The 13,388-nt window shown below is 42.4% G+C and overlaps 1 protein-coding gene across 1 annotated transcript in view; it reads right to left on the reverse strand.

Moving 5' to 3' along the window:
* Window positions 1-2,416: 2,416 nt before the first annotated feature.
* LOC126484437 (mitotic checkpoint serine/threonine-protein kinase BUB1-like) overlaps window positions 2,417-13,388 on the reverse strand; it is a 220,226-nt gene continuing 209,254 nt past the window's right edge. Inside the window, exons 18-19 of the mRNA XM_050107954.1 lie at window positions 12,431-12,537; window positions 2,417-2,689 (exon numbers count right to left, since the gene is read on the reverse strand). Coding sequence (XP_049963911.1) covers window positions 2,518-2,689; window positions 12,431-12,537 — 279 coding nt within the window. The 3' untranslated portion in view covers window positions 2,417-2,517. The remainder of the gene's footprint in view (window positions 2,690-12,430; window positions 12,538-13,388) is intronic.

The raw sequence follows: 13,388 nt of genomic DNA on the forward strand, positions 1-13,388 counted from the left end.
TCAGCAATCGAATGGGGAGGTCGAGCGCCTTGTCCGAACTTTCAAAAGCCAGATGAAAAAATTCCTTAGTGATTTTTCCACAGATGACGCTCTGTTGCATTTTATGAGTTCTCATTGCTTCACGCCTCTGGGTGATCGCAGCCCTGCTGAACTCTTGCATGGCCGCCAATTGCGCACTCTACTGCACCTGCTTCACCCTGTCAGGCCTTGTACTGTGTCTCTTCGTGCGGGAAAATACTCGGTGGGCGCCGACATGTGGGCACAAGGGTATGGATCTCGCCCTAAATGGATTCCAGGGGTGGTCAAGGCTCTTCGTGGCCGCCAGCTTTGTGAAATACGTACGGATGACGGCATGGTTGTTCGCCATTACGACCAGATGTGCCCACGAGTGGTGGCCACGCCGGTGCCACGGCCCCTTCCTTCGCCTCCACCAGCCCGAGAAGCCAGTCCTGTCACTGCTGCCGATCTCCCGTGCGTGTTGCTGCAGCCGACGTTGCTACCGCTTCCGAGTATGCCGGAATCGGTCCCAGTCGCGATGCTGCCTTCTCCGGGACCCATCTCGCTGAAGCACACCCGCAGGTCCACGACACCTATGGATGCTGCTCCAGAGTTTTCACCCATCATCTCGTCCAGGAGGCACGTTCCACGCACGGGCTTCCGTCCTGGACATTTTCGACCGTACTCTCATGTTTCTCCGCGGGATCTTCTCGGGGCCTCCCAAGAGCCCATGGATGTCTCCGCGCTGTCCGTGTCTCCCAGGAAGTGAGTGTTTTTTTTCAAGGGGGGAAAAGTGTTGTGACAATGCCACGACATTTAAGAGTGCCACCACGTCAGTACGTGCAAACGGCGATAGAGGCACTCCGCAACTCGGCTGAGCGCGGGAGCGCCACCTAGCTATGAACAGCGCCAGCCGCATGCCACGGCACGGCAGTCGAATGACCGATACGGAACTGGTAGCATGTAACCAGCTATTGTTTCTACGTTTGTATATCCACGCAATTTATTAGTGATTAAAGGTTATAACAGTATCGTCTTTAGTACTGCACTTACATTTTATGTTTGCTTTGTGTTTTCTCACCAACTTACTTTGTTTTTGTAGTTGTTGCAACTTGGCAATTAAGACAGCCTGCTCCTTTAGTTCCACTTTTAATTTACTTGCTTCATGTCTGTGTCATTTCTTGCACTGAAAATCTGTTTTCAACAAAGATCAGAAAGTTGCACATTGATGTAGTACACTCATTTTTCTTTGATTAGTTCTGTTTTCTCTTTGTCTTTATTGTTTCTTGAAGTACTACTGCTTGATGGCATCACTCCCTTAGGATTTCCCATCCTGACTAAATCTGTTTCCCCATTTGATTCCTGCACAACACAGCCTTTTCGCACTAAACTGCACAGCTGTAGCAGTTTACACTGCCTTAACTATACAGTCACCTACTGGAAAAAGCACTGTATAATGTGGCTTCTCCCAGTTTGCTGGGACAGTAGGACAGCTAGAAATAACTGAAGCAGCACTGCATGTTGCTCCCTTAATTGATAATGTGCAGCATGCTGGCATGGCACACCCACGACTCACACTCAACAGCAACAGCACAGCAACAATCACTTTACAATGGGGATGATAGACCAGATTAAAAATTTTAACTATTTCCTCTATCACCTTCAGAAAATACGCACTAAGATAAGCAACACTTCCAGAACTTGTAGGCACCGATACCAGCCGTCAATAACTACACAAATGTCATCTCAACATAGAGCCAATGTCAAGCCAAACCAATTTTGTAGCCATTTTGCCTTTTACAACCAGGACCCATTGATTTCTCGATTTTATTAGCTCCAAGCAACTCTTGAAATTGTTTAATGATTGAGGACTTCCTGTCAATTAGCCCTGTGATGCAGAATGATCAATTTCTAACATGGCAGTTAATTAGTCATCCACTTTCTCCCTGTAATAGTACATCTCTGGGAAAGTGGTACCTCTGGCAAGATTGGAAAGTATTTCACTCTTAAGTAGGCCAAATAAACTTTGACACCAACATACTGCTTTGTGAATCTTCCCAAGAACACATTGCAGCTGAAAGATGATGCACTGGTTTCCCTAATTCATTGAAGGCAAAATCAAGCATCCCTTAATTCCCTTGCAGAAATTTCCATTAGACACTGACGCTTGCTTCATGTTCATCTATAATGCCAGAAACAAAATGAATGTAAAATCACTCCATAATTAACATTCAGATTTGGTAAGTGCTCCTCCAAACATTCATCTTTAAAGACCTAGAAATAATATCTTTCACCACAGAAGTATTTCTTCTGATACAGTAACAAATTAGTTTCCTGTGAGTAACAGGTAATATGAAATAATGAAGGGCCTCTTGGTGTTTTCATGGTTACACAAACCGAAACAGAATTTATATATATATAGCTCTAAAATTATAAAAATGTATTTACAAATATAAAAGTTTTCACATCAGAGATGCAGTGTTCATAACGATAATGTGTCAGAATGTTAAATAAGTCACATTAATAACCATCCATCGCATTCTTTAAAACTTTGAGCTGATCATTTAGAACTGTCACATCAATTTCTTGCTGCATGGCTGCCTCCCAATAGCCCAAGTCTGGTAATTTGTCACACGACTCGATGTTCAGAAGGTCGTGGAAGAACTGCGACCACAGTTGTTTATGACATGACCTGTTAACAATAAAATGACAACTACAGTCATCACAGTTCTAAAGATTCTAGCAGATACACATTTTAGTAGTGTCTACTAATCAAGACACAGTAAGAGGTTCACAAATGAATTGAGAAATAACAATATGCCACTCTTAAGGTGGGTTTATACTAACAAATTTTTTATCAGCATATAAGGATATAGGGTGTATAACAATGGACCTGCAAAATTACAGACCAATATCTTTAACATCGGTTTGCTGCAGAATTATTCTGAGTTTGAATATAATAAATTTCCTTCAGACTAAAAAGCTTATGTATATGAATTAGCATGGTTTTAGAAAGCATTGCTCGTACAAAATTCAGCTTGCCCTTCCCTCACAAGATACACTGTAAATTGTGGATGAAGGGCAACAGGCAGATTCCATATTTCTCGATTTCCGAAAAGCATTTCACATGGTGGGTGCTCCACTGCAGACTGTTAACTGACGTATAAGCACAGATATGCAAGTGGCTCGAAGGCTTCTTAAGGCACTGAGTCCAGTACGTCATTCTCGTTGACGAGTGTTCATCAAAGATGAGGGTGTCATCAGGAGCGCCCCAGTGAAGTGTGAGAGGACCACCATTATTTTCTATGTACATAAATGATCTTAAATGATCCGGCAGTCAGGGTGGGCAGCAATCTATGGTTGTTTCCCAATTTGGCTGTGTTTTATGGGAAGGTTTGAAAGTTGTGCAACTGTAGGAGGGTACAAGATGGCTTAGGCAAAATTTCTAGTTAGTGTGATGAATGGCAGCTCGCTCTAAATGTAGGAACAATGCAAGATAATGCATATGAGTAGCATAAACAAACCTGCAATATCCAGATGTAGCATTAGTAGCGTCCTGCTTAACACAGTCACGTCATTTATATATCTGTGTGTAATGTTGCAAAGCGATATGAAATGGAACAAGCATGTAAGGTTTGTGGTATGTAAGACGAAGTGTTTGTTGGGAGAATTTTGGAAAAGTGGAATTTATTTGTAAAGGACGCATACAGGACACTAGTGTGACCTATTCAGGAGTACTGTTTGAGTGTTTGGGATACACACCAGGTCAGATTAAAGAAAGACTTCAAAGCAGTTCAGAGGCGGGCTGCTTAATTTGTTACTAATAGTCCGCCTTGATAGCTGAGTGGTCAGGGTGCCAGAATGCCATGCTAATGGGCCTGGGTTCGATTCCCGGCTGGGTCGAAGATTTTCTCCACCCAGGGACTGGGCATTGTGTTGTTGTCATCATCATCATCATCATCATCATCTCATCCCCATCGATGTGCAAGTTGCCGAAGTGGCATCAACTAAAAAGACTTGCACCAGGCGACTGGTCTACCCGACAGGAGGCCCTGGCCACACGACATTTCATTTCATTTTTTGTTACTGATAGGTTCTAACAACACAAAAGTATTACAGAGATTGTTCAGGAACTCAAATGAGAAACCCTGGAGGGAAGGCAACATTCTTCTCATGGAACACTACTGAGAAAATTTAGATAACCTGCATTTGAAACTGACTGCAGCACAATTCTACTGCTGTCAACATAAATTTCGCTTAAGGGCCATGAGGATACAATATGAGAATTTAGGGTTCATATGGAGGCATATAGACAGTCTATTTTCCCTTGGTCTTTTTACAAATGAAACAGGAAAGGAAATGACTAGTAGTGGTACAGGAGACCCTATGCCATACACCATACGGTGGATGGTGGAGTACGTAGCTATAGATTCCCATAGTTCTAATTTTCTCCCATGGTTTCAATTCTCTCTTAAAAATTCCTTATCTTTTTAATATATACTTTCCAAATAAAGATTGTTTTTGAGGTTCATTTCTTATTGATGCAAGTGAATTAACAAGCAGTGAACAGAAGAGTTTGTTACAATTTATACATGGAGCTGTAAAATAAATAATAGAGAAGCAAACTACTGTGAATCTGTATGATGTTTAGCTTTTCTAGTGAAGAAAGTGTTGTAAATTAGGCTACAATTCGTTACTTCATACTTGTTTGGGAAACACATCTTCTGCAATAGTTTCATGATAAATAAATGCAGAAATGACTTTAAATGTATGTTTTCTGGATAATACTGATATTGATTACTTTGCTACAGTATGTTTCATAATTACAAGATTCCTGTTTAGGTCATTTTTTTAAAATCAAGATGCTTTTTATAAGACAGGAGCTATTTCTCAATTTTTTTATGAAAAGTCAGACTTGCCCTTATGAAATTAATTGTTTTACTAATCTATTTATTTGAGCCTGCACCCAAGAAGACAGTTTTGTCAAGCTTGTACTTATTCACTAACATAAAGCAAATTTCCTTGTCACTATAAAAATGTAGAAAAGTTCTGATAGAACTTAAATAATTTAAGAAGAAAGGAGACTTGCAAGTTTTCTTTCTTTTCTGTGTGTGCCTGTCGGTGACTTACTGTTTTTGCTATTCTATGAATGGACATCTTCACTCCTAAATTATTTACACTTTTAAACATACTGTTTGACAATAAATTGCAAGAAAATTCTAATATAAATAACGAGAGTGACCTCTGACAACAAAAGAAATAAATACAATGGAAGAAAAAGGTAATACTAACCTTCTGCCGATAGCACTTACATTACAGCCAATATGACTTGTTGGACATAATCTCACAATCTGACAGAGAGGATACTAGTGTTTGCTGATATAGTTATTGTGTCACCATTAAAAGAGTGGAACTGCAAGAACATACTGTTTCAAAACATTATTGATACTGCATATATATCATGTGCATGTAAGTCATGATAATAAATGTATTAATCAACAGCAAGCAAGATGAGAAACTACTTCAATATTACTTTCAAATCCAGCATGTATGACAACCCTTTCACAAGTCCTACTGCATTAAAGCATTATGCCACCGATATTCCTTTCGAATGTTTTTCGTGTGTGCATTTCTTTTGTTTAGATTCATGTTGGGGACTTCAAAGTTTTCAAAGACAGATTTGTAGGTGTTTCTTGCTCACATATTTTGTTTGATTTGCTCCATATCAGTGTGTGATTGGATTGAGGTGACAGCGGTAAGGAGGTAATTGTTGAACAGTAAAACCATTTCTGCCTGCAAAGGTTGAAGTTTATTTTCCTTCACATTTTATAACAATTCTAGTGGACACAATCTCTGTCATTGTGGTACTGTTTTCCTCTACAATGGCAGTATATACACTACTGGCCATTAAAATTGCTACACCACGAAGATGACATGCTACAGACGCAAAATTTAACCGACAGGAAGGAGATGCTGTAATATGCAAATGATTAGCTTTTCAGAGCATTCACACAAGGTTGGCGCCGGTGGCGACACCTACAACATGCTGACATGAGGAAAGTTTCCAAACAATTTCTCATACACAAACAGCAGTCGACCGCCGATGCCTGGTGAAACGTTGTTGTGATGCCGCGTGTAAGGAGGAGAAATGCTTACCATCACGTTTCTGACTTTGATAAAGGTCGGATTGTAGCCTATCACGATTGCGGTTTATCGCATCATGACATTGCTGCTCGCGTTGGTCGAGATATTTATATGGAACACAGTGCTGGATCCCAACAGCTTCGTATCACTAGCAGTCGAGATGACAGTCATCTTATCCGCATGGCTGTAACGGATCGTGCAGCCACGTCTCGATCCCTGAGTCAACAGATGGGGACCTTTGCAAGACATCAACCATCTGCACGAACAGTTCGACAACGTTCGCAGCAACATGGACGATCAGCTCGGAGACCATGGTTGCGGTTACCCTTGACGCTGCATCACCGATTGGAGCACGAATGGCAAAACGTCATTTTTTCGGACAAATCCAGGTTCTGTTTACAGCATCATGATGGTCGCATCCGTGTTTGGCGACATCGCAGTGAACGCACACTGGAAGCGTGTCTTTGTCATCGCCATACTGGCGTATCACCCGGCGTGATGGTATGGTATGGGGTGCCATTGGTTACACGTCTCGGTCACCTCTTGTTAGCACTGACGGGACTTTGAACAGTGGATGTTACAGTTCAGATTTGTTATGACCTGTGGCTCTACCCTTCATTCGATCCCTGTGAAATCCTACATTTCAGCAGGATAACGCACGACCGCATGTTGCAGGTCCTGTACGGGCCTTTCTGGATACAGAAAATGTTCGACTGCTGCCCTGGCCAGCACATTTCCCAGATCTCTCACCAATTGAAAACGTCTGGTCAATGGTGGCAGAGCAACTGGCTCGTCACAATACGTCAAGTGGTATCGTGTTGAAGCTGCATGGGCAGCCATCCAAGCTCTGTTTGACTCAATTCCCAGGCGTATCAAGGCCGTTATTACGGCCAGAGGTGGTTGTTCTGGGTACTGATTTCTCAGGATCTATGCACCTGTGAAAATGTGATCACATGTCAGTTCTAGTATAATATATCTGTCCAATGAATACCCGTTTATCATCTGCATTTCTTCTTGGTGTAGCAATTTTAATGGCCAGTAGTGTATTCTTTTTGGATACCAAGGTTTGAAGTTTCATTTTCTTGGACTGTGAGACTCAGTTCACAGGTGCATTATTACCTACAACAACACATCTAAACTTCAGATATTCCATTCCTCCAAACACTTATCATAGTTTTTACTGTACATTAAGTCTTTCTGTAATGAAACAGTGAGTCCTTTATGTTTATATTCCGTACATGAACTTTCTGCTTTGAGATCATATCACTTTTCTTTGGTGGTGTTTCGTTTTTACTTATCTAACTAGGAGAGGCCAGACCCTGTAATCATCAAACTTCACTGCATTTCAGCGTACTAATATGAGACCACTCAAAAGTCAGTCCTCTGGCAGGGATTAGGTAACTACACAAGATATTTCTGAGCGGCACGTGGGGGTGGCAATGGGGAGAAAAAGGAAGGGGAAGGGGGAAAGAGTTTGATGGCCAGGGTGCGGCATGAGTTAAGGATAACATGGAACTGTTATAACTACAAAGTAAGGAGATTGTATTTGTACATCTTAAACATACCCAACAATAGTTTCCAAGTAATCAAATAATTAATGATTTTGATATACATAATTTAGGAGTAAAGCAGATATTCACAAAGTAACAGGTGTGGAGCTGCCAACAGGCGAAAATTAAACACACACACACACACACACACACACACACACACACACACACACACACACACACGCACGCCTGTGCACCTACATCGTGTTAGCTTGACACATGTTGCCACACTTCTGATGTGTTCCACACATATAATTCGAGACGAGAGATGGTGCTAACTGGGGTGGTGGTCAGGTGGCTTCAGGCCTATGTTAAGATCACATTCACCTTCCACGTGATTGGCTCAAACTGCACTTAATGCAACAGTTTTTTCCTCTTTGAAAAAAGGAATGAAACCTTAATCAGAATTTATATATTATTATTTTAAACAAATTACATTTTACTGTGAGTATGGGGGAAAGTAGTCAGTATACATGGGAATGAACTTTGTCTTCAGTGTAGAATGTACATTTTTATTTATTTTTCTAGCATGTTTGTTTGTGTTTCTATCGACCTACCAGCGCTTTCGTATGGTAAGTCACATCATCTTTGTTTTTAAATATATTTTTCCCGAGTGGAATGTTTCCCTCTATTATATATATATATATATATATGCAGATGGATGTGAGTGTGTGTGCGAGTGTATACCTGTCCTTTTTTCCCCCTAAGGTAAGTCTTTCCGCTCCCGGGATTGGAATGACTCCTTACCCTCTACCTTAAAACCCACATCCTTTCGTCTTTCCCTCTCCTTCCCTCTTTCCTGATGAGGCAACAGTTTGTTGCGAAAGCTTGAATTTCGTGTGTATGTTTGTGTGTCTATCGACCTGCCGGCACTTTCGTTTTAGCTTTCACAACCAATGGTTGCTTCATCACGAGAGAGGGAAGGAGAGGGAAAGACGAAAGGATGTGGGTTTTAAGGGAGAGGGTAAGGAGTCATTCCAATCCCGGGAGCGGAAAGACTTACCTTAGGGGGAAAAAGGGACAGGTATACACTCGCGCACACACACACATATCCATCCACACATACAGACACAAGCAGACATTTGTAAAGGCAAAGAGTTTGGGCAGAGATGTCAGTCGAGGCGGAAGTACAGAGGCAAAGATGTTGTTGAAAGACAGATGAGGTATGAGCGGCGGCAACTTGAAATTAGAAATTAGCGGAGATTAAGGCCTGGCGGATAACGAGAAGAGAGGATATACTGAAGGGCAAGTTCCCATCTCCGGAGTTCTGACAGGTTGGTGTTAGTGGGAAGTATCCAGATAACCCGGACGGTGTAACACTGTGCCAAGATGTGCCGGCCGTGCACCAAGGCATGTTTAGCCACAGGGCGATCCTCATTACCAACAAACACTGTCTCCCTGTGTCCATTCATGCGAATGGACAGTTTGTTGCTGGTCATTCCCACATAGAAAGCTTCACAGCGTAGGCAGGTCAGTTGGTAAATCATGTGGGTGCTTTCACACGTGGCTCTGCCTTTGATTGTGTACACCTTCCGGGTTACAGGACTGGAGTAGGTGGTGGTGGGAGGGTGCATGGGACAGGTTTTACACCGGGGGCAGTTACAAGGGTAGGAGCCAGAGGGTAGGGAAGGTGGTTTGGGGATTTCATAGGGATGAACTAAGAGGTTACGAAGGTTAGGTGGACGGCGGAAAGACACTCTTGGTGGAGTGGGGAGGATTTCATGAAGGATGGATCTCATTTCAGGGCAGGATTTGAGGAAGTCGTATACCTGCTGGAGAGCCACATTCAGAGTCTGATCCAGTCACGGAAAGTATCCTGTCACAAGTGGGGCACTTTTGGGGTTCTCCTGTGGGAGGTTCTGGGTTTGAGGAGATGAAGTGGCTCTGGTTATTTGCTTCTGTACCAGGTCGGGAGGGTAGTTGCAGGTTGCGAAAGCTGTTTCCAGGTTGTTGGTGTAATGGTTCAGGGATTCCGGACTGGAGCAGATTAGTTTGCCCACCAACACCCCGCACCCCTACCTTCTTCCTAAAATTCACAAACCCAATCATCCCGGCTGTCCCATTGTAGCTGGTTACCAAGCCCCCACAGAACGTATCTCTGCCTACGTAGATCAACACCTTCAACCCATTATATGCAGTCTCCCATCCTTCATCAAAGACACCAACCACTTTCTCGAACGCCTGGAATCCTTACCCAGTCTGTTACCCCGGGAAACCATCCTTGTAACCTTTGATGCCACTTCCTTATACACAAATATTCCGCACGTCCAGGGCCCCGCTGCGATGGAGCAATTCCTTTCACGCCGATCACCTGCCACCCTACCTAAAACCTCTTTCCTCATCACCTTAGCCAGCTTCATCCTGACCCACAACTTCTTCACTTTTGAAGGCCAGACATACCAACAATTAAAGGGAATAGCCATGGGTACCAGGATGGCCACCTCGTACGCCAACCTATTCATGGGTCGCTTAGAGGGAGCCTTCTTGGTTACCCAGGGCTGCCAACCCAAAGTTTGGTACAGATTTATTGATGACATTTTCATGATCTGGATTCACAGTGAACAACTCTAGAATTTCCTCTCCAACCTCAACTCCTTTGGTTCCATCAGATTCATCTGATCCTACTCCAAATCCCATGCCACTTTCCTTGATGTTGACCTCCACTTGTCCAATGGCCAGCTTCACACGTCCGTCCACATCAAACCCACCAAAAAGCAACAGTACCTCCATTATGACAGCTGCCTCCCATTCCACATCAAATGGTCCCTTCCCTAAAGCCTAGGTCTTCGTGGCAAATGAATCTGCTCCAGTCCGGAATCCCTGAACCATTACACCAACAACCTGAAAACAGCTTTCGCAACCTGCAACTACCCTCCCGACCTGGTACATAAGCAAATAACCAGAGCCACTTCCTCATCTCCTCAAACCCAGAACCTCCCACAGAAGAACCCCAAAAGTGCCCCACTTTTGACAGGATACTTTCCGGGACTGGATCAGACTCTGAATGTGGCTCTCCAGCAGGGATACGACTTCCTCAAATCCTGCCCTGAAATGAGATCCATCCTTCATGAAATCCTCCCCACTCCACCAAGAGTGTCTTTCCGCCGTCCACCTAACCTTCGTAACCTGTTAGTTCATCCCTATGAAATCCCCAAACCACCTTCCCTACCCTCTGGCTCCTATCCTTGTAACCGCACCCGGTGTAAAACCTGTCCCATGCACCCTCCCACCACCACCTACTCCAGTCCTGTAACCCGGAAGGTGTACACGATCAAAGGCAGAGCCACGTGTGAAAGCACCAACGTGATTTACCAACTGACCTGCCTACACTGTGAAGCTTTCTATGTGGGAATGACCAGCAACAAACTGTCCATTCGCATGAATGGACACAGGCAGACAGTGTTTGTTGGTAATAAGGATCGCCCTGTGGCTAAACATGCCTTGGTGCACGGCCATCACATCTTGGCACAGTGTCACACAGTCCGGGTTATCTGGATACTTCCCACTAACACCATCCTGGCAGAACTCCGGAGATGGGAACTTGCCCTTCAGTATATCCTCTCTTCTCGTTATCCGCCAGGCCTTAATCTCCGCTAATTTCTAATTTCAATTTGCCGCCGCTCGTACCTCACCTGTCTTTCAACAACATCTTTGCCTCTGTACTTCCGCCTCGACTGACATCTCTGCCCAAACTCTTTGCCTTTACAAATGTCTGCTTGTGTCTGTGTATGTGCGGATGGATATGTGTGTGTGTGTGTGTGTGTGTGTGTGCGCGCGAGTGTATGCCTGTCCCTTTTTCCCCCTAAGGTAAGTCTTTCCGCTCCCGGGATTGGAATGACTCCTTACCCTCTTCCTTAAAACCCACATCCTTTCGTCTTTCCCTCTCCTTCCCTCTTTCCTGACGAAGGAACCGTTGGTTGTGAAAGCTTGAATTTTGTGTGTATGTTTGTGTGTGTATCAACTTGCCAGCACTTTCATTTGGTAAGTCACATCATCTTTGTTTTTATATATTATCCATCCTTAAGGAATATGAAGATGAAAATACAAGATTTCTGCATTTCCACTGCTATTATGATGAATAACATCTAAAACATTGGGAAGGCCTGTCAAGATAGGAAGAATGTAAGTGAGCCACCAGAATACACACACACACACACACACACACACACACACACACAAAGTAAGAGAGAGAGAGAGAGAGAGAGAGAGAGAGAGAGAGAGAGAGAGAGAGAGATACAACAGCTCCTGCACTGTGACAAAGGCTGTTAAAATATGTAATAAATAATGTAAATTGCTGTGCCTTATCCACCTGATGATGTCATGTCTTGCCAAGTTAGGATAAAACATGTTTTCACTTCTGCCTTTGGTCTACCTCTGTGGAAGGAATCCAGTGTTTTGAAATCCAAGTCTTCGTTCATTTTTTTAAATTAATTTCTGCCGGCCATAACAGAGCTGTGTCTTCTGAAGTTAAATAATGGTTAATCTATCATTTTTTTGAGAGATTTCTTATTTTGGTACCCAGTTTTCTTTGGGTTGTAGAAATACTATAACACTGAACAGATTAGCAATTAAAGGTATAATGGCAGATAATGTTTTGAGTTTGGAACAAAGTTACAGGAGTGTAGTGATGAAGGTAATGAATAAGCTAGAAACTAAAAATGTTGATATATTAACAGCAGTGGAATGACAACAGTAATTAAGAATCATAGTAATAATGTACAGTCAGGATACATACTAACCTTGGCAATGATTTTTGTATAACCCATTTTCCACTCTTATGTGATACTTTCATATACTCTCCAAACAGGAAACAATGAGCTGTTGACAGGAGTCCAAAAATATCGGTCTGAAAATATAACAAACAGGCAATGGAAGAACAATATTTTAAAAATATTTCAGATTAAAAAGCTAACCTACAATTTTTTTCCTTTTATACTTCCCTGAATGATGTAAAATAATTTAAAACTTACTTCAACAATGTTAGGAAAACACAGATTACTACTTACCATAAAGATGACACATTAAGCTGCAGACAAATACAATTAAAAGACACTTTCACATTAGCTCTCCTCCACAACCTTCATCAGCAAAATACAGAGAACACACACCATTCATTCACACAAGCAGCACACCTCACATACACATGACTGTCAACTCTGGCAGCTTGGACCAGAATGCATTCTGCCTGCAACTGAAATATCTGTCTGTAACTTAACGTGTCATCTTTACAGTAAGCAGCAATCTATCTTTTCCTCATGCTGTTGATATTCCAACCCGGAGTTTCCATTGTTTAAAACTTACTTCTTCTCCTCTTCTCTCTCTCTTAAATAGCATGGTCTGTTGTTGAGAATGAACACTACTATGAAAAAGCATTAGGAATATCTAGTAAAATTTTTTATTGATAATAAATAAACAATTAGAAACCGAGAGCAAGCTCCTGGTCTTGCAGCAATCCCAATAGCTACACACAAGGCAAAGATATGAAATCACTGGTGGATAATTTGCTTTAGTTGAATATGACATTGCAATTCTTTGTACCAGTCTTCTCTTTCATATATTGGAGAGAGTGTTAGTGGCATTTATTGTCATGGGGTTGTTATATGAAAATGCAGTCACTGCCCAATATACCACGTGTAGAAGTATGAAATCTGAATTTGACTGCAATAATTACACGTCGTTGTTTGAAACTGATAAACA

The sequence above is a fragment of the Schistocerca serialis genome, chromosome 6 (genome assembly GCF_023864345.2).
Source record: "Schistocerca serialis cubense isolate TAMUIC-IGC-003099 chromosome 6, iqSchSeri2.2, whole genome shotgun sequence".
NCBI classification, from domain to species: domain Eukaryota; kingdom Metazoa; phylum Arthropoda; class Insecta; order Orthoptera; family Acrididae; genus Schistocerca; species Schistocerca serialis.